This window comes from Engystomops pustulosus, chromosome 4, assembly GCF_040894005.1.
Source record: "Engystomops pustulosus chromosome 4, aEngPut4.maternal, whole genome shotgun sequence".
In the NCBI taxonomy this organism is placed as follows: domain Eukaryota; kingdom Metazoa; phylum Chordata; class Amphibia; order Anura; family Leptodactylidae; genus Engystomops; species Engystomops pustulosus.
In genome coordinates, this window is record NC_092414.1 from 203,217,271 (window position 1) to 203,237,797 (window position 20,527).

Here is a 20,527-nt window from a genome sequence, read left to right on the forward strand (position 1 = left end):
GGGAGGGTAGTGCTCCTGCACAGTGTAACAGCCTGTGAAACCAGAGGCTCTAGTAAAGCTCCCAGAGTCCCTCTCACTCATTAGTATAATTTGTAAACGAAAGTAGTCCATTAAGAACAAATATAAGAAGATTACCCCAGTTCCGGTGCCTGGATCTATGAGTAATGTCCCTGGTTTATCAGGATGGATTTGGTTGGTAGATTTCCTTTAATTATGACAGCAATATTAATGGCGACCAGAATTGAGACGGTGCAGCAAAAGGGACCTTTACAATGCAATTTCACTTTTGTCATTGGGTTTTATGGGTTAATCTGCTGTGTGGCAAGCCTTTGTACACGTCTGAAAAAAAAAAAAAATCCATAAAATTCTAGGCGATTCAGGCCACCACTAGAGGGAGCTTATTCTCACTAGCGCAAACTGAATTCGGTAAATCCTCACACACTGAGCTCCCCCTAGTGGTGGCCACAGATAGCCCTAGTTTTATGAAGTTATGTCTTTCCTTTATGCTGTGTATTATACTAAAAGAACACAAAATCAACACCCAGACCACCTTCATCCCCAAAATGAAGACCACCAGGTTCCACTTGAGCAGTTTAATATTTCACATCTGAACAGGGGTCGATAGCCCCTACTAAGCAAAACTTAAGAAGGTAAGTTCATGATTATACAGAATAAGGGTGCCACATCTGGAGGTCCTCCCCGGTGGCAAGCAGGCACAGAGAAACACTAGACACATAGTTCACAGATCTTAAGGCTTCTTATGGAAAGGATAGGCAAGATTAGGCATCCTGAGGTGCTCCAGCTACTGAAGAACTACTAGTCCAAGCATGCCCTGCCAGCAGGCTGAGAGCGGCACACAGATCCAGAAAACACTTCAATATTGCACTAGCTTTAACATTTTGCGTCTTACATATAACATGCAACACAGGGATACTCCGGCCTGAGGGTCATACAGCACTTCATGAGATTCCCAGAACTTCACAGCTATAACACGGGGGGGGGGGGGCTAGAGGCAGCTCAGTCTGTCCCCCGGGGGGCTGCAGCCCATCATCACGTCCATTATTAGAGGGATTGTACAGAGCAGCTTCTCCCCTGAAGTGGTCAACAACTGCTCCAGTGACTTAAAGACCATCCACCGCCTGATCACAGATCATCCCACGTGGCGGTAGGTGGCACTGCCGAAACTGGTACGGGAACAAGTTGCAGGTCATGTGGCTGCTGCTGGTGCGGTCAATCCATGCTCCACAGAGTCAAAGCTTTACCTAAAAATAGAGAGTAATACAAGAAATGCAATGAAGCAGTTATTACACTGTGACATCACTGTGTGTATTATCACTGTACTGTGACATCACTGTGTGTATTATCACTGTACTGTGACATCACTGTGTGTATTATCTCTGTACTGTGACATCACTGTGTGTATTATCACTGTACTGTGACATCACTGTGTGTATTATCCCTGTACTGTGACATCACTGTGTGTATTATCCCTGTACTGTGACATCACTGTGTGTATTATCCCTGTACTGTGATATCACTATGTGTATTATCCCTGTACTGTGACATCACTGTGTGTATTATCCCTGTACTGTGACATCACTGAGTGTATTATCCCTGTACTGTGACATCACTGTGTGTATTATCCCTGTACTGTGACATCACTGTGTGTATTATCCCTGTACTGTGACATCACTGTGTGTATTATCTCTCTCCGAGAATACAGAAACTCTTTCGGATATGTGGTTGCGTACATTGATCTCATACAGAGCAGGGTCTCGGGGCCTCTCACCATGATATTAGCAGACACTGAACACGGATGGTGCCTGCGCCTTGTACGTGGTGTAGAAGGCTTTCAGGATGGGGATTAAGGTTGTAAATGATGGTCGGAAACTGGCTTCAGTTTCCCAGCAGTTCTTCATCACCTTGTATATCTATGGAGAGAAGATACAAATCAGGGACAGGGGAACATACACATCACAGAGTGAGCAGTACATGAGGAGGGCCGGTATAAAGATACATGTCCCCATTCCCTGACAGAAAACAGAGATCTTAACTACACCCCTCGCTGCTTACCTCCATAGGACAATCTTTTGGACAAGGAAGCCTCTGACCCCGATCCAGCAGATCGATTAGCCGCACCACCGTCATCTGTCCCTGGGTGACTCCAATCATCTCAATGAATTTCTAGGGGGAGAGGAACAAAGTTTGAGTATGGATATGGAAAGCAGCGCTAGATGCAATGTCACCGTGGCTGGCGGGTGCATGTAGACAAAGAAGAGCATATTTTTCAAATGAAGATGCACTTTTTGGAACTAAAGAGTCAAAGTGAATGTAACAGAGCTGTGTGAGTGAGAGTGAATGAATGTAACAGAGCTGTGTGAGTGAGAGTGAATGAATGTAACAGAGCTGTGTGTGTGAATGAATGAATGTAACAGCTGTGTGAGTGAATGAATGAATGTAACAGAGCTGTGTGAGTGAATGAATGAATGTAACAGAGCTGTGTGAGTGAATGAATGAATGAATGTAACAGCTGTGTGAGTGAATGAATGAATGTAACAGAGCTGTGTGAGTGAATGAAGGTAATAGAGCTGTGTGAGTGAATGAATGAAGGTAACAGAGCTGTGTGTATGATTAATATAGGACATATCCCACAGAATAGCTCCTTAAAAAAAAAAAAAAAGGACATCCAACATGAAATAAAATTATATACGTACAGTCGGGGGGCTTTGATAGGTGTCACAATTAGTCAAAAGTTCGTACAGGGTCACCCCAAACGACCAGACGTCGGAGGCATAGAAGAACTTGCATTCCTTAAGACACTCTGTGGCGTACCTAAGGGCAAAACAAAATACAATTTAATTCTAGCTCCAAACTTTATGATCATCAAGCAAGTAAAACATGGGGATAAGGGGCTCTTACCAGAACACCGGGCTGTCCCCGTCCTCCCGTACTCTGTAGTACTCGTGGCCCTCAGGCACGGCCTTAGCAAGGCCAAAGTCCCCGATCTTCACCACGTTCTCGTTCTCCACCAGCACATTGCGGGCAGCGAGGTCTCGGTGGATGTAATGCTGGGAGTGGAGGTACGCCATGCCCTATAAATACACACATTATTATTATACACCAGCCATCACTGCCACCTCCCCCGGGCCTGGCGATGGCAGCCGCCTCACCTCACAGATCTGCTGTGCAAACAGTAATACCCGCGGCAGGCTCATGTTGTGTTTGGGAAGATAATCCCGCAGGCTTCCCAGAGGGACATACTCCATGATGAGCTGGACGATCTTATCTCCTGCGGAGGAAGACAATAGGGGGATGAATACGGGAGAGGCCGAGAGGGAGGACGACGACTCACAGGATCGGGGCCTGACCTTGATCGCTGCAGCAGCCCTTATACTTCACAATATTCTCATGGTACAGGGTCTTCAGGATCCGGATCTCCGCTTTCCAGCTGGTCTCCAGCTGCTGACTGCAGCCCGACTTCAGCGACTTCACCGCCACCATCTCCCCTGTGCCGTCATTGTTGGGGTCATAGCAATATAAGCTCACCTTCCCAAAGTGTCCCTAGGGAGAGAAGGAGGTATTTTTTTGTTTAGTTTTTTTTAAAGATGTTGGCCACTTTACCTCATATTTTTAAGGGCAGGATAGCATTTCTTCATGTAAAGTGAAGCCTCATGTCTTTTACTTCATCCGCCATATGATAAGTATTCATGAATATAACATTAAGGTCCTGGCAGGCTGATTTCTTACAGACAGAAGGACAGAGATCACATGACCTTCCATCTGCCGCCATTTTATGGACAGGAATCTCTGGCTGATGAGGTAAAAGACATGAGGTAAAATGATGACATGAGGTAAAATGATGACATGAGGTAAAATGATGACATGAGGTAAAATGATGACATGAGGTAAAATGATGAGGTAAATGATGAGGTAAAAGACACGAGGTAAAAGACACGGAGGCTTCACTTTACACACTTTCCAGTGAGAAATCCCACATCTCATGTCATATGGGCACCAAATGTGCAAGACCAGAAGTGAAAAATCAAAGTTTCGCAGCTTCGGTCACAGGATCCTTACTACTCCTGGTCTGGCCGTTACCACGGACAGAGGTTTATGAGGACGCAATAATGGAACATGGTGCAAATTTTTTATTTTGTAACTTCCCGGACCACAAGGGATTTACGCAGGAATTTATCCCTGATACACAATAAGATTCTGAACCCTGACCTCCCGCCGGGTCATTCATCTACCTACCGAAGTAGGACATATGGAAAAGAGACGCCTATGAGAAACATTACGTAGGGAGTATTCTTAGTACAGAGATAGGTGATCGGTGCAAGACTAGACGCTGAAATGGTCATAAAACACGCGTGAGAGTCCCATTTCAAAGGAACAGTGGCCATGGATAGGCTAGGCCGCTCCACTCATGTCCTCCGTCACTTCCCAATGTAGAAACCGGCAAAAAGATTTTGCATGACACAACAAGTCTAAAAAATACCTCTCCCAGCTCGCGGATCTTCTTCAAGTATCGCTTCTGGAATATGGTTGGGTCTGTGATGGAGTAATCAGAGCTGATGGAGCCAATGTCAGACAGATCTGTGATTGGGAAGAACACGAGAGGTAACAGAAGGAAGGGCGCAGGAGGCCTCATCTTCATGACTACACACATCACATCAGGTCCTGCTCACCGTGAGGCTGGAGCTGGGTCAGGTCTCGCAGGATGGTCCGGAATGAAGGTCTCCCCGAGGGGTTGTAATTATGACATAGATTAATGAGGTCAGCCAGCTCCTTGAAGGACGGCTCAGGGAGGCCCAGCTCCTTTTCGTAAAATCTTTCTTTCTGTAAAAGGAGGATAAACACAAGATTAACACAACTCAATACAACGAACACTAAACATTCATTTTTACTTATAAAATCCATTGTGCCAATTGACTTCAATAGATTGATAATCATTGTGCTGCTTGCAGCCACCACTAGAGGGAGCTGAACTACAATATTGTTCTACAATGATGGAGGATGCACACAGCTCATAGTGTTTTCCCATTACCTCAGAAGCCGTTCTCTCCTTTAAGGGAACTTCCCCGTTAAAACAGATTTCCAGCAAGGTTGTCCCAAAACTCCATTTATCGGCAGCCGTGCTGAGCGACGAGACGTTGCGGACACACTCAGGTGCGATCCAGGGGATCCTGTCCACCCGTTCTGCAGGAAGAACATGACATCAGTATGTGGGGCTTATATAAAGTTATCTACATTTTGAGGTCAATACATAATGCAGTACCTTCTCGGGAGAGCACTGTGAACGTCACTCCTGGGTCACTCAGCTTGATAAAGGGCGAAGATCCATCCTCCAGACCCTTCCTGGCTAAAAGAATATTCTTTGCACAGACATTTCCATGCACCAAACGCTTATCTTCCTGCAAAAACACAATCAATGCATATATGACATTACTGATCCTGTACTGATCCCGAGTAACATCCTGTATTATACTCCAGAGCTGCACTCACTATTCTGCTGCTGGTGCAGTCACTGTGTACATACATGGCATTACTTGTCCTGTACTGATCCTGAGTTACATCCTGTATTATACTCCAGAGCTGCACTCACTATTCTGCTGGTGCAGTCACTGTGTACATACATGACATTACTTATCCTGTACTGATCCTGAGTTACATCCCATATTACACTCCAGAGCTGCACTCACTATTCTGCTGCTGGTGCAGTCACTGTGTACATACATGACATTACTTATCCTGTACTGATCCTGAGTTACATCCTGTATTATACTCCAGAGCTGCACTCACTATTCTGCTGCTGGTGCAGTCACTGTATACATACATGACATTACTTATCCTGTACTGATCCTGAGTTACATCCTGTATTATACTCCAGAGCTGCACTCACTATTCTGCTGCTGGTGCAGTCACTGTGTACATACATGACATTACTTATCCTGTACTGATCCTGAGTTACATCCTGTATTATACCCCAGAGCTGCACTCACTATTCTGCTGCTGGTGCAGTCACTGTGTACATACATGACATTACTTATCCTGTACTGATCCTGAGTTACATCCTGTATTATACCCCAGAGCTGCACTCACTATTCTTCTGCTGGTGCAGTCACTGTGTACATACATGACATTACTTATCCTGTACTGATCCTGAGTTACATCCTGTATTATACCCCAGAGCTGCACTCACTATTCTGCTGCTGGTGCAGTCACTGTGTACATACATGACATTACTTATCCTGTACTGATCCTGAGTTACATCCTGTATTATACCCCAGAGCTGCACTCACTATTCTTCTGCTGGTGGTGCAGTCACTGTGTACATACATGACATTACTTATCCTGTACTGATCCTGAGTTACATCCTGTATTATACCCCAGAGCTGCACTCACTATTCTTCTGCTGGTGCAGTCACTGTGTACATACATGACATTACTTATCCTGTACTGATCCTGAGTTACATCCTGTATTATACCCCAGAGCTGCACTCACTATTCTGCTGCTGGTGCAGTCACTGTGTACATACATGACATTACTTATCCTGTACTGATCCTGAGTTACATCCTGTATTATACTCCAGAGCTGCACTCACTATTCTGCTGCTGGTGGTGCAGTCACTGTGTACATACATGACATTACTTATCCTGTACTGATCCTGAGTTACATCCTGTATTATACTGCAGAGCTGCACTCACTATTCTGCTGCTGGTGCAGTCACTGTGTACATACTTACCAGATAACTCAGGGCACTGGCAAGCTGTCTGGCCACGGTAAACTTCCATCCGGGGGTGATCAGTGATTTATCCTTACGTAAGCAGACGTCCAATGGTCCATGTTCAACAAACTCCTCCACCATGATATCTTATGAGACACAAAACAGAGAAGTGGGTACATGTCTGTAGTGCGACGTCCACACTCGTCACTGCAGGTTTTCTGCTGATACTCACTCTCAGATTCCCGAACACAAACTCCATGGACAAAGACCAGGTGGATATTAGAGACCTGACTCATCAGACTCGCAGTCTCGAAGAAAGCCTGAGATGTGAGAAGAATAAGAACAGTAAGCAGCAATAAAGCTGGAGATTAATGATGTGTGGTGAAATATAAAATAATCATATAAAATAATAAAAATTTCAAATAAAATTTTGCCTCAATTACACACCGGAAACAGCTTCAAGGAGAAGGACACTACACACATGACTTACCAGGGCTATGTCTTGGTGGCCAGGATCCAGCACTTTCAGGATGACCCGTAGATCGCGAGAATTATTGTTTAGTTCGCGATAGTCATAGTCCACATCGTGTTCTGCGCCACAGCTCACTCTCAGGACCCCTTCATAAATATTGGTGCGGGTCCCCTGACCCAGATGGGACTTCTGCAAACAAATGTAAAGCATAGAAGTTATTGTGAGTAATGAAGAAACCTACATACAGGCAGTCCCCGGGTTACGTACAAGATAGGGTCCGGAGGTTTGGTCTTAAGTTGAATTTGTATGTAAGTCAAAACTGTATATTTTATAATTGTAGTTCTAGACAATTTTTTTTTTTTTTTCCCCCAAATTTTTTTGCTGTAATGGGACCAAGGATTATCAATAAAGCTTCATTACAGACACCTCACAGCTGATCATTGCAGCCTGGGACTATAGTAACATCCAGAGAGCTTCACCAGTGGCCACTGGGGGCAGAGGGGTCCGTCTTTAACTAGGGGTTATCTGTAAGTCAGATGTCCTTAAGTAGGGGATCGCCTGTACTAGATTTCAGGTGTGAAGCCCAGGAGAGGCTGCAGCGAACCCTAGTCCACCACAGGAAGACGCAGAGACAGCTAGGTGAGAATTCACACTGGAAACCATGAAAATATTATTTACTGTTCAATTATGGACTTCCCCTTTAAGTACAGACCTGTGTGATTTCATTTTTGCGGATCTGGTGGAAGCTCAGCTGACTCAGGTTTAGACTCTGAGAAAATGCATTCTCCTTACTGTTCTTTCCTTTCCGACAGATGGTTAAGTTGGAAATTTCTGGGGGGTAAAAAAAAACAAAAAAACACAGATACATTTAGTGATTTCTGATGATGTATGAACAATTATTGTAGATTGTGTACAAGGGAATCCTATGGAGACATCATTTAAAGGGAGTCTTTATTTGATAATGAGTGTTAGGCTTTCAGGGGAACCTGCCATGCCAATGAATCCATCCAAAATAAATACTTCATTAAAAACTAGGACTAAAAAGAATCGCTCTTATCCCTGAATGGTTCCTTTCCATGGCTGCAACATAAAAAAAAAAAAAATCAGTTTGTAAACTTGTATTGGAGATAAATCCAATGACATTAATGGAGTCCTGCGTATGCAGTGTGCACTGCATTGCCCTGCCTCCAAAGCCCTGATTGACAGGTCTCACTGGGAGGACAAGCTGCAGTGTGAAACACCAAGAGATCTCTGTTACATCATTGAGCAATTCATGTCATGTGAGCAGGGTGCTGTCATCCAAGGTCCTGTTACATTTGCAACTTTTACCCCGTGTATGTATCTGATCACATGAAATCACAGCAAGTTCCATTGAGGATTAGAATTACATGGAGGCTGCTGTAACTTCATGTGATCAGATACACACATGGGGCAGGCGTTGTAAACATTGCAAACTGGGTAAAGGACCTCCGACGACATCACCCTGGTCACATGACATTCTGAAAAGAGGCATCGGACAAGGAGAGTTGCCTTTCCCTTTCAGATTAATTTGCAATGCTGGGAATAAGTGCTGAATTAACAAACTGGTTTACCATCAGTCTAGATTATTAGATGTCTTAGATGGATTATTACTGCAAATCATTTTATCAGTAAATCTGTCGTGATTCACAGCGTTCTTAAAGTCACATAAAAAAAAAAAAAAATCAGTCTCCTTCCCCCTCTAGTAGCTGCAGAAAACTACTATATACAGAATCAGTCTCGTTTCACCTTCTGGCAGCTGCTAGAATCTCAACTAAAACCGACTATATATGTTTGCCTATTTCCTAGTTTGCTCTAGACTACACTGCTATGTCAATCAAGTATCAGTTCAGTGCTCTCACCTCCAGATTTTGGCAGGACACATTGCTTCACATGGAAGACCTCCTGGCCGGATTTCAGCGTGCAGCCCCGCAGGCTGTCTGTTAACTCCTTGACGCAGGGAAAGCCGCGATCCCATTGCTCCAGTGTGTACAAATTGTCCACTTTCTCTATCCGTAACTGTCTATAGCTGAAGCCTTTATTCTGAGAAAGACAACAACGAACATTTAAAAGGAAACCTACCATGAGGAATCTACTATCAGAAGTAGATGTCATGGTAGATTCCTCCTTCTGCCCCTGCCCTAATATGTAATTTAATAATCCTTGAGCCTAACCTAACTTGTTTAAAAACTTTATTTTAGGAATATGTAAATTAACTGCAGAGGCTACTGGCTAAACCACGGCTAGAAGCTAAGGCTAAACCACGCCCCCGTAGCCTCTGCAGTTAATTTACATATTACTAAAATAAAGTTTTGTAACAATTTAGGTTCAAGGATTATTAAATTATAGATTAGGGTAGTGGCAGGAGGGATCTACCGTCAGATCTACTTCTTATTCCTTAATGGTCGGTTTCCTTTAAGACAAAACTATAAGGTAAAATAAAAAACAACAACTTACAAATATGTATTTCATCATTATACCAGAGAGAACTGCGCAGCCACAGTTACTGCTGCACAGTTCTCTGCATCTCTTCCCTACATATACCTCTATGTTCAGTGACAGGACAATGGTGAAGTGCGGAGGTATGGGTAATCAGCTGGAGACCTGCATTAACCCTTCAACTGGGTATTTTTAAAATTAATAGTTTTTAATATCCACCTCACTTCCTTCAACCCCGCTATTCCAGGGTGATCCTAATTGTTTTGTGTTAACTAACTGTCACTACCCTAGATCATCATAAATCCATGTAGTCGCTATTACTGACCTAAATTAGCATAGATTCACACTTCCATCACTGCCCTAGACCACCAGGAAGACTTAAAGGGGTTTTCCCACAAAACAAGTAAGGCCCTACTTACCCACAGGATAGGGCATAACTTGCTGATTGGTGGGGGTCTCAATGATGAGACCCTCACAGATCATAAGAACGGGGGTGGGTTTGATGGGGCCTGAGGTCCGACCCCTAGTCGCTCCCGAAGATGAGCGGGGCAGGCAGCCGTGCATGTCCATTCATCTCTATGGAGTCAAGGGATATTGCTGAGCGCAGCGCTCGCCAATCTCCGTCAGCTCCATAACTTGGTTCCTGAGAAAAACCCCTTTAAACCAATGGACCTACAGAATAGGTCGCCGGTTAATCAGCCATGAACAGGCCACACAGACGTGGCGGGGGCCACCACCGACTCACCTGATTGCCTCCTTTCACTGTCAGAATGAGCCGATTAAAGTTATAGGCGCTCCACCGGACAATGTACACGCCGTCCTCCGGTTCCTCCCGTTTTAGCCTCTGGATGACATACTGCTCCCTACAACATCACAGAGAGGTACAGCGAGTAAGCAGGGGTTAGCAGGGGGCATTACAGAACATTGTAAGGGTGTTTAACCTTATCCATGCCAATACAGTCTTATTTATTAATCTCAACCCTTTATATGGAGGACTCGTGGTCCACACGGCTCCAGGAGCATCTCTTTGGGGTTTGTGACCTCACTGACGGGATGTGAAGCAGAGGTTGGGGGTCACAAGAACATTTGGCGGCTCCTCCTTATGTCCCATTAGGGTTAAGTGTTCACTACTGGAGAGCACTGGTTTTATCTGAAGGATGAATTTCTAGCATGCTTGCAAGAAGAAGACACCTCCATCCCCTCATGTGAAAGCTTTACTCATCCCCCCTCCCCCATGCTATACGACTACGCACTCTGTGGACACCTACTGTAAGGGGCCGTGAATCCCATTGGATATACTCATCACCAGGCGTGGAGGGGCCACTTCATGGCACAGGTAGTGGTTGGAGTCGGTGGTGAGGCGGAAGTATCCGTCTACCAGTGAGACAAACGACAATGCCTCTTCATAGGAAGGCAGAACAATCTCCTGCAGAGGACACCACACAGAAGAGGAAAAACATTGGTTACCAAAAAGATCTGGTGGGAGCTGAAGAAAGGCCACAAAACAGGCCACGTAATCCCCATGTCCTTTGGGGAGCGTCACCCACCAGGCAGCGATTGTCCTGACAATTGACGCTGACTCGGCTCTTGCTGACCACGATGTGGGTGATGTCCTGGAAGTCACAGAACTGCTCCCACTTGGGCTCAACCGTCTCCGGCGCCGGTTTTCCCGCTTTCTGTGCCTTGTTACGGCTTCTCTTACTGAAGTAATGTCTGTGATGGCTGCTTTCTGTGGATTGCTGAATGATAAAGTTCATAGATACATAAATCATAACTACATCAAGGTAATCGTTTAATTTGCCAGCAGCGCCCCCCGAAATGAAGTATTAGGCTACATTCACACTACCGTATGGAGGACGTATATACGGCTGACATATATACGGCCGATATACATCCTCCACAGGCGGCAATGGGCGCACAGCTCCCTACGGGAGCGGTACAGTGCTGCACACGTGCGCCATTACTTCCTATGGAGAGGGGCGGGGGTGAGCTGCGCTCACATCCTCCTCCTCTCCCTGTGCACTGCCGTTGCCCGCTACGGTACGGGCGGGCAACGGCAGTGTGAATGTAGCCTTACTATTCAGGACAGGACTAGTCCTCCAGAGATGCATCATAACCGTCCTCACCTCTTCCTTCTTCTGCCTCCACTGGATCCCGTCCATCCCACTGACCAGGACCTCGTGTGTGGTAGTCACCTCCCTGCCCCCAGACTCGCTGGGGTCTACGTAGCCCCCGTTGATGTAAAACGGAAGTTTCTCCCCTTCGGTAGGAAGCTCCAGGCTCAGAGTCCTAAACATCTCGCAGCCAAATCTGGGCGCCAGGTTCTCCAGGGTGGACAGGTACTTGTACATGACGTCCTCCTCGCTCAGCTTCCCGGCGCTTACCGTGTGCAGGTGGAAGTGACGGACAAACCTCTTGAAGACGCTCCTCATCCGGAACTTTGTAAGATAGTTATTCTGCTGCATCTGCCGGCAGAAGGATTTGGGGATACATTCCTTAAAGCTGCGGAAAACAGCAAAAAGATCATCAGTGAGGTCCATCTAAAGAACGGGGTCACCTGGTGATCAGTGGAATCTGGCGTCTACAAGCATCATCAATCACGAGAATGTAACATCTGTTCCAACAAATAGATAGTGGGGCTTGATGAGCTATGGAGTAATGGGCTCCAAAAAGTCATAAATCTACTGATCACCTATACTGCTGGTCAGGGAACCTGTCAGCAAGGTCCACCATGCAGTCAGTGTTAGGTACAATCCATGGAGAGATGTGTTATGACACCTTTATGTGTATCATTAGTAGCAGCAGGACTGTGGAAATGGATTAATAATCCAATAATGTAGCTACACCGATTGAAATGGGAGGCATTGCTGTATGTAATATCATAACACTAATGACTTCTCCCCCATGTGCTGATAGGACTGATCCCTATGACGAGATCCTTAGTTCTTCCACGGAAGCAGCGGCCATCTTTCTCCTTCTGTTCGGCAGTCCGATCGCAGAGAGAATTGGACTGTATTGAGAGCTCAGTCATGATGAGGCGTCTCCCATGCCCCCTATTACATTGTTGTTGTTGTTGTTGTAGTTATTACTTTTATACCCATAAGGTCTGTACTGTAATGATTTCTCCCCACAGAATTCGGAGTTTCCCGGTCTCCCATGTGTGGCCTCCTCGGTGCACATGATGTAGCTTATACTCAAGAGTCACGTGTGATATTTTTAGGTTTTTACTGCAGTGCAGCTATTTTGTGTAGGTTTTTTTGTACAGTTATAAAAATCAAAAACATTGATTTGAAAAAAAAAAACAAAAAAAAAAAAACAAGTTCCTCACACTGCTGTGCGCTTAGCTTTCTCCACAGTCTGTCCCCTACGCCATGATTAAAAGCTGTTGGAAGGATTATCACAGTAATTTAAAGAATAGAGGAAGGGGTGTGGAGCAGCTCAGTGCACAGCAGTGTGAGGACAGGCCATCAGAGCACTTGGAGAGGCTACAAACCTGAATATTAAAATCTATTTCACATTCCTCCTGCTGCTACACATAAAGCGTCATTACACAGATCTCTAGGGACAATATACAACAAATGTCTGCAGAGAGCACAGAGCACAGAAGTGTGAGGCACGCCCCTAGTACACTTGGAAAACACTTGCTGCTACAGACAACATACACAAACTGTATGGTTACACATCTCTCCAGGGACAATACCCAATACAGCCTGCACAGAGAGCAGCAGTGTGAGGATACTCCCCAGTACAATCCTGAAATATAAATCCATATTTCACAGTCCTGCTGCTACAAACATACACAAAATGTATGATTTCACCAATTTTCATGGACTGGAGTGCAGGTTCCCTTTAAATAATACCAAGCACAAGGTTCTCATTCATCACCAAATTAATCAGAAAACAGATTTGCATATTTCTTATGAATCAGAGGATGAGACCAAAAAAACAGCGAGACATAAGATAATGACTTCTTTGTAATAAAAACAAAACAGAGATAATAAACCACAATCACTGACTAAGGAAAACCACAGCGGGGGATGATAATGAGATAATCATGACGATGGCCCCTCTGATGGAATGGTATGGTCCAGGGGACATGGAGTCTAGGGGGCAGCACTACACTGACCTGATCTGTTTGGCCACCTCCTCCAGAGACACCTTCTTCTTGATGGCGATGTGTGACAGATGAAGGACGGCCATGCCCAGGCTCTCGTTCTTAAACTTGTGGACGTCCTGCTCACTATGGAAGTCCTTCAGGGACACCACATCATTCACAAAGTCAAACTTGCCCTGTGAGAAATACATCGATATGAGGCCTCCCTGTATATAAGGGATCACATCTAGGATGGAGGACCAATCACACAACCATACATGAAGGAGGCCATCACAATCATCCATCTCTAGCACGTTACCTGCTCAAACAGGTACTCAAAGGACGCCAAGTCCAAGATGGCGCTAGACTGATCGACCCGACTCCGGTCCTCACTGTCACCAGTCTTAGGAACGTTACGACAAACAACAGGTTCCTTCTCATTCATCCCATGCCAGTTCCTGAAATAATATCTGAAAACACAGAATAATAGGATACCACATCATGTAATAGGAGGAGATATAGGAGAGGATATATGGAGTAATAGGAGGAGATATAGGAGAGGATATATGGAGTAATAGGAGGAGATATAGGGAGGATATATGGAGTAATAGGAGGAGATATAGGAGAGGATATATGGAGTAATAGGAGGAGATATAGGGAGGATATATGGAGTAATAGGAGGAGATATAGGAGAGGATATATGGAGTAATAGGAGGAGATATAGGGAGGATATATGGAGTAATAGGAGGAGATATAGGAGAGGATATATGGAGTAATAGGAGGAGATATAGGGAGGATATATGGAGTAATAGGAGGAGATATAGGGGAGGATATATGGAGTAATAGGAGGAGATATAGGAGGAGATATGGAGTAATAGGAGGAGATATAGGGAGGATATATGGAGTAATAGGAGGAGATATAGGAGGATATATGGAGTAATAGGAGGAGATATAGGGAGGATATATGGAGTAATAGGAGGAGATATAGGAGAGGATATATGGAGTAATAGGAGGAGATATAGGGAGGATATATGGAGTAATAGGAGGAGATATAGGAGGATATATGGAGTAATAGGAGGAGATATAGGGAGGATATATGGAGTAATAGGAGGAGATATAGGGAGGATATATGGAGTAATAGGAGGCGATATAGGGATGATATATGGAGTAATAGGAGGAGATATAGGGAGGATATATGGAGTAATAGGAGGAGATATAGGGAGGATATATGGAGTAATAGGAGGAGATATAGGAGGATATATGGAGTAATAGGAGGAGATATAGGAGGATATATGGAGTAATAGGAGGAGATATAGGGAGGATATATGGAGTAATAGGAGGAGATATAGGAGGATATATGGAGTAATAGGAGGAGATATAGGAGGATATATGGAGTAATAGGAGGAGATATAGTAGGATATATGGAGTAATAGGAGGAGATATAGGGAGGATATATGGAGTAATAGAAGGAGACATAGGGAGGATATATGGAGTAATAGGAGGAGATATAGGGAGGATATATGGAGTAATAGAAGGAGACATAGGGAGGATATATGGAGTAATAGGAGGAGATATAGGGAGGATATATGGAGTAATAGGAGGAGATATAGGGAGGATATATGGAGTAATAGGAGGAGATATAGAGGAGGATATATGGAGTAATAGGAGGAGATATAGGGAGGATATATGGAGTAATAGGAGGAGATATAGGGAGGATATATGGAGTAATAGGAGGAGATATAGGAGGATATATGGAGTAATAGGAGGAGATATAGGGAGGATATATGGAGTAATAGGAGGAGATATAGGAGGATATATGGAGAAATAGGAGGAGATATAGGGAGGATATATGGAGTAATAGGAGGAGATATAGGGAGGATATATGGAGTAATAGGAGGAGATATAGGAGGATATATGGAGTAATAGGAGGAGATATAGGGAGGATATATGGAGTAATAGGAGGAGATATAGGGAGATATATGGAGTAATAGGAGGAGATATAGGAGAGGATAAATGGAGTAATAGGAGGAGATATAGGGAGGATATATGGAGTAATAGGAGGAGATATAAGGAGGATATATGGAGTAATAGGAGGAGATATAGGAGAGGATAAATGGAGTAATAGGAGGAGATATAGGGAGAATATATGGAGTAATAGGAGGAGATATAGGGAGGATATATGGAGTAATAGGAGGAGATATAGGAGAGGATAAATGGAGTAATAGGAGGAGATATAGGGAGGATATATGGAGTAATAGGAGGAGATATGGGGAGGATATATGGAGTAATAGGAGGAGATATAGGGGAGGATATATGGAGTAATAGGAGGAGATATAGGGAGGATATATGGAGTAATAGGAGGATATATAGGAAGGATATATGGAGTAATAGGAGGAGATATAGGAGGATATATGGAGTAATAGAAGGAGATATAGGAGGATATATGGACTAATAGGAGGAGATATAGGAGGATATATGGAGTAATAGAAGGAGGTATAGGAGGATATATGGAGTAATAGGAGGAGATATAGGGGGATATATGGAGTAATAGGAGGAGATATAGGGAGGATATATGGAGTAATAGGAGGAGATATAGGGAGGATATATGGAGTAGTAGGAGGAGATATAGGGGAGGATATATGGAGTAATAGGAGGAGATATAGGAAGGATATATGGAGTAATAGGAGGAGATATAGGAGGATATATGGAGTAATAGAAGGAGATATAGGAGGATATATGGAGTAATAGGAGGAGATATAGAGAGGATATATGGAGTAATAGGAGGAGATATAGGAGGATATATGGAGTAATAGGAGGAGATATAGGAGGATATATGGAGTAATAGGAGGAGATATAGGGGAGGATATATGGAGTAATAGGAGGAGATATAGGGAGGATATATGGAGTAATAGGAGGAGATATAGGGAGGATATATGGAGTAATAGAAGGAGATATAGGAGGATATATGGACTAATAGGAGGAGATATAAGGAGGATATATGGAGTAGTAGGAGGAGATATAGGGGGGATATATGGAGTAATAGGAGGAGATATAGGGAGGATATATGGAGTAATAGGAGGAGATATAGGAGGATATATGGAGTAATAGGAGGAGATATAGGGGAGGATATATGGAGTAATAGGAGGAGATATAGGGAGGATATATGGAGTAATAGGAGGAGATATAGGGGGGATATATGGAGTAATAGGAGGAGATATAGGGAGGATTTATGGAGTAATAGGAGGAGATATATGGAGGATATATGGAGTAATAGGAGGAGATATAGGAGGATATATGGAGTAATAGGAGGAGATATAGGGAGGATATATGGGGTAATAGGAGGAGATATAGGAGGATATATGGAGTAATAGGAGGAGATATAGGGGAGGATATATGGAGTAATAGGAGGAGATATAAGGAGGATATATGGAGTAATAGGAGGAGATATAGGGAAGGATATATGGAGTAATAGGAGGAGATATAGGGAGGATATATGGAGTAATAGGAGGAGATATAGGAGGATATATGGAGTAATAGGAGGAGATATAGGAGGATATATGGAGTAATAGGAGGAGATATAAGGAGGATATATGGAGTAATAGGAGGATATATGGGAGGATATAAGGAGTAATAGGAGGAGATATAGGAGAGGATATATGAGGTAAGTGACATAAGGGAATGACATTACTTGCCTCATCCTAAAGTGCAGGAGCAGTTTCATATCTTTTGTGATCCTAAATTCATGATTTGGGGGGTACCAGTACTTTGCTTGTGCATCAAATAGGGCAAATAACGTATAGCAGAGCGGTGTGATACCTGCAGGATAGAGATCACATATAACTATACATCATTGCTACCTCACAGCTGGACTTCCAGCACAGTGTTGCAGTTCCTCACCGAGCCTCTGTGCCACGTGGATGCAGATCTCCTCGGCGGTGGCGACGCTCTGCGTGAAGCTGACGTAGTGCTCCTTCCCGTTGCTCCAGTACATGAACACCCTGAGCCCGGCTCCGGTGAAGGTGCAGCCCTCCATGTCAGAGTCGCTGTTTCTAACCGTGCACTGACACAAAGCCATCCCTAGAGGGCAGAGCAGGGGAGTCGTCACAATGTGTCAGACACTCTGTACGTATACCCTGGCACAGGATCCGCTCGCTGTCTACGTTACATAACCCTGAGACCTTCAGTATTAGGAAATCCCCGTAACTACACAATGTCACAATAGCCGCTGCAGACAATCCAGGACGCGAGAATTATTTCTTACCAGATCATCCAGAGACGGAGGATGATTCACAGTTCTGTGGAAATATGAAAAGCTGAATCTTCTCTATTGTCCCTGTTATCAGCCACCCCAGGCTTATGTACTGTGACAACAATGTATCAAAATTTAGAAAGATTCTTTATGTTAATACTACTATACAGGATTGCATTGGGGGAGTGTCCTTACACTGCTGTGCTCTGTGCTCTTTGAAAGATCTTCTCACCTCTGCTCTGATTAAGATCTGAAGCAGGCTACTGATTGGATACCAAAAAAGACACTCAGAGAAAAGGGGAGGGGCTTTGAAGAAGTTCAAAGCAAAGAGCACAGGGCACAGCAGTGTTAGGACACAACTTCCAGTACACTTTATGGATGTAAAACTGTTTTTAGAGCCCTGCTTCTACTACTAACATACACAAAAGGTGTGAATACAACAGGAATAGGATCATTAAGAGCCCTGGTGGTCAGGCAGCCACAAAGATGGGACCACAAAACCTGCCAAACAGCCAAATATTGCATGATATAACACCCACACAACTGATCTGATGGTATTACGGGTGTACGGCGCATGCCATGATGTAGCCCAGGTCTAAGGGTCACAGTAGTGTTGGTATATACATCACATCTACCACCACAACTCAACCACATCCACGTGAGGAGGACTAGACTGCAATACCAGAGAAGTCCCCCGGAAGGAAGGGACCATGTCTTGCTAATCTCATCTCTTATCAGATATCTCTCTGATGGTTCTCCAAATGGTTCCACAATTACCCAAGAACTAAGGGTTAAGGAAGAGGCAAGAGGTCATGATGTCCATGAGAAGAAGAAGACAATAAGAATAATGGAGCAATAATCTGCAGAGAAAACTACTGTAAACATTACACGTCTAGAAATTAGAAGGACCAGGACCAAAAGGTTAGGAGACACAAGAGCAGGGCTCTGGATTACTTTTGAGATGAAGGAAAGGTATTTATTTATACCTAAAATGTTTTTGCCCCAGTAATCAAAGAATGGAGAAGGAACAGGATCACAACACTGACCACCTGAGGACAACAGTAGAGGACATGGGAGGAAGCTCCTGGATTTTGATCTACTTGGGAAGTATAAGACAAGGAGACAGTAATATCTAGAAGACCTCAAATATATTAAGGGGGACCAAGGTCAGAACAGCGTCCAACAGGAGAAGAAGACACAAGAGGAAGATCCTGGATTATGATCATATCTAGAAACCATTGGGACTACAAGCCCGTATGGTTCAGCTCCACAATTAGATATTGTACAGAAAGTAGAAGGACCAAGACCACAACACCGTCCAACATATGGGACAGGGGAAGAGACACAAGAGGAAGATCTTGGACTGTTATCTTGGAAGATAACACAAGAGGAAGCTCCTGGATTATGATTTCGGGAAGGCAACACAAGGAAGTTCCTGGATTAGGATTTCGGGAAGGCAACACAAGGAAGTTCCTGGATTAGGATTTCGGGAGGACGACACAAGAGGAAGCTCCTGGATTAGGATCTTATCAGGAGCATATCTAGAAACCATTAGGACTACAAGCGTTTACTTTTTATACAATATCTAATTGTAAAGGTAGAAGGACCAAGACCACAAGACCGTCCAACATATGGGACAGGAGAAGAGACACAAGAGGAAGCTCCTGGATTATGATTTCGGGAAGACAACACAAAAGGAAGTTCCTGGATTATGATCTCATGCGTGAGGAGAAGCCATGGATGCAGAAACCATGAGGACCATATGTAACAGAGTCATCTGCTGAATACAAAGACGATATCATGCAAACATCGAGGACCACATATGGCCAGAGAAAGACCACACAGAGGAAGCTCAAGATCATCGCGGTGTGAAAGAGACTACAATGTCCTTGGTGGGGGTGATATCCAGAAGACACAGGGATCTCCTTCCCCGCACCTCCTAGTCACAGAGACAGTAGGAGGACTATGACCACAAGGAGGTGCACAATGAGCAGGTGACTAGGACATCCTGGACTATGAGAAGATAAGGTAGTAGTAATAACCAGAAGACTTGAGGACCTCACCCAACTTACAGAGAACATTGGAGCCTCTCCAGGTGTGACCTTCCTCGCCCGCACCTTATTTGTTCCATCAGTTTGGACTCACCAAATCTCCGCCACAAGCTTCTCAGAGAGTCCATTCTCTCACACGAGCCGTGACCTTCACCAGAGTCACAAGGAACAAGACAAGAGCTTGTGGCTTCTGCTACGTGTACCCGAGACAGGAGGAGAGAGAAGGAACTTGTCCTTCTGTAAACACTGACATCTCCAGGTGCCAAATTATTATTATTATTAAGGAGGTGACTCTGCGGGGAACCAGTGCAAGAACCTCCCCCCTACTGCAAGAGGTAGTAACGGGATTGTCACCTACGGACATCCAAATGCCATGGTGGGGACAAGGACCAAGTCCAAGAGTGGACCACCAGATTCTAGTGATTCTCCTCGGTGACTCAGCATAGAGGGAGGGATGGATGAGGACCCCTGGACCGG

The 20,527-nt window shown here is 44.3% G+C and overlaps 1 protein-coding gene across 1 annotated transcript; it reads right to left on the minus strand.

Moving 5' to 3' along the window:
• Nucleotides 1–563: 563 nt before the first annotated feature.
• LOC140128087 (non-receptor tyrosine-protein kinase TYK2-like) lies at nt 564–20,274 on the minus strand. The gene is made up of 25 exons (XM_072149470.1): nt 20,145–20,274; nt 17,648–17,827; nt 17,443–17,566; nt 14,070–14,220; nt 13,784–13,947; nt 11,784–12,159; nt 11,205–11,396; nt 10,926–11,083; nt 10,403–10,520; nt 9,081–9,261; nt 7,913–8,031; nt 7,219–7,389; nt 6,961–7,048; nt 6,747–6,874; nt 5,279–5,414; nt 5,048–5,199; nt 4,689–4,839; nt 4,499–4,596; nt 3,369–3,561; nt 3,171–3,289; nt 2,920–3,092; nt 2,715–2,832; nt 2,074–2,184; nt 1,790–1,931; nt 564–1,262 (listed from the first exon to the last, which is right to left on the minus strand). Exons 1-24 carry the CDS (start codon nt 20,176–20,178, stop codon nt 1,797–1,799), a joined length of 3,570 nt encoding a protein of 1,189 aa, XP_072005571.1. The 5' UTR covers nt 20,179–20,274; the 3' UTR covers nt 564–1,262; nt 1,790–1,796.
• Nucleotides 20,275–20,527: the final 253 nt, after the last annotated feature.

Bases quoted from the DNA above. Each gene is read 5' to 3' on its own strand.
- LOC140128087 (XM_072149470.1), bottom strand. From the start codon at position 20,178: ATGGACTCTCTGAGAAGCTTGTGGCGGAGATTTG. The intron at 5,200-5,278 runs GTACTGCATTAT...TTCTTCCTGCAG, and splicing joins CACAGTGCTCTCCCGAGAAG to AACGGGTGGACAGGATCCCC. The intron at 2,185-2,714 runs GTACGTATATAA...CTCTCCCCCTAG, and splicing joins CCTATCAAAGCCCCCCGACT to AAATTCATTGAGATGATTGG.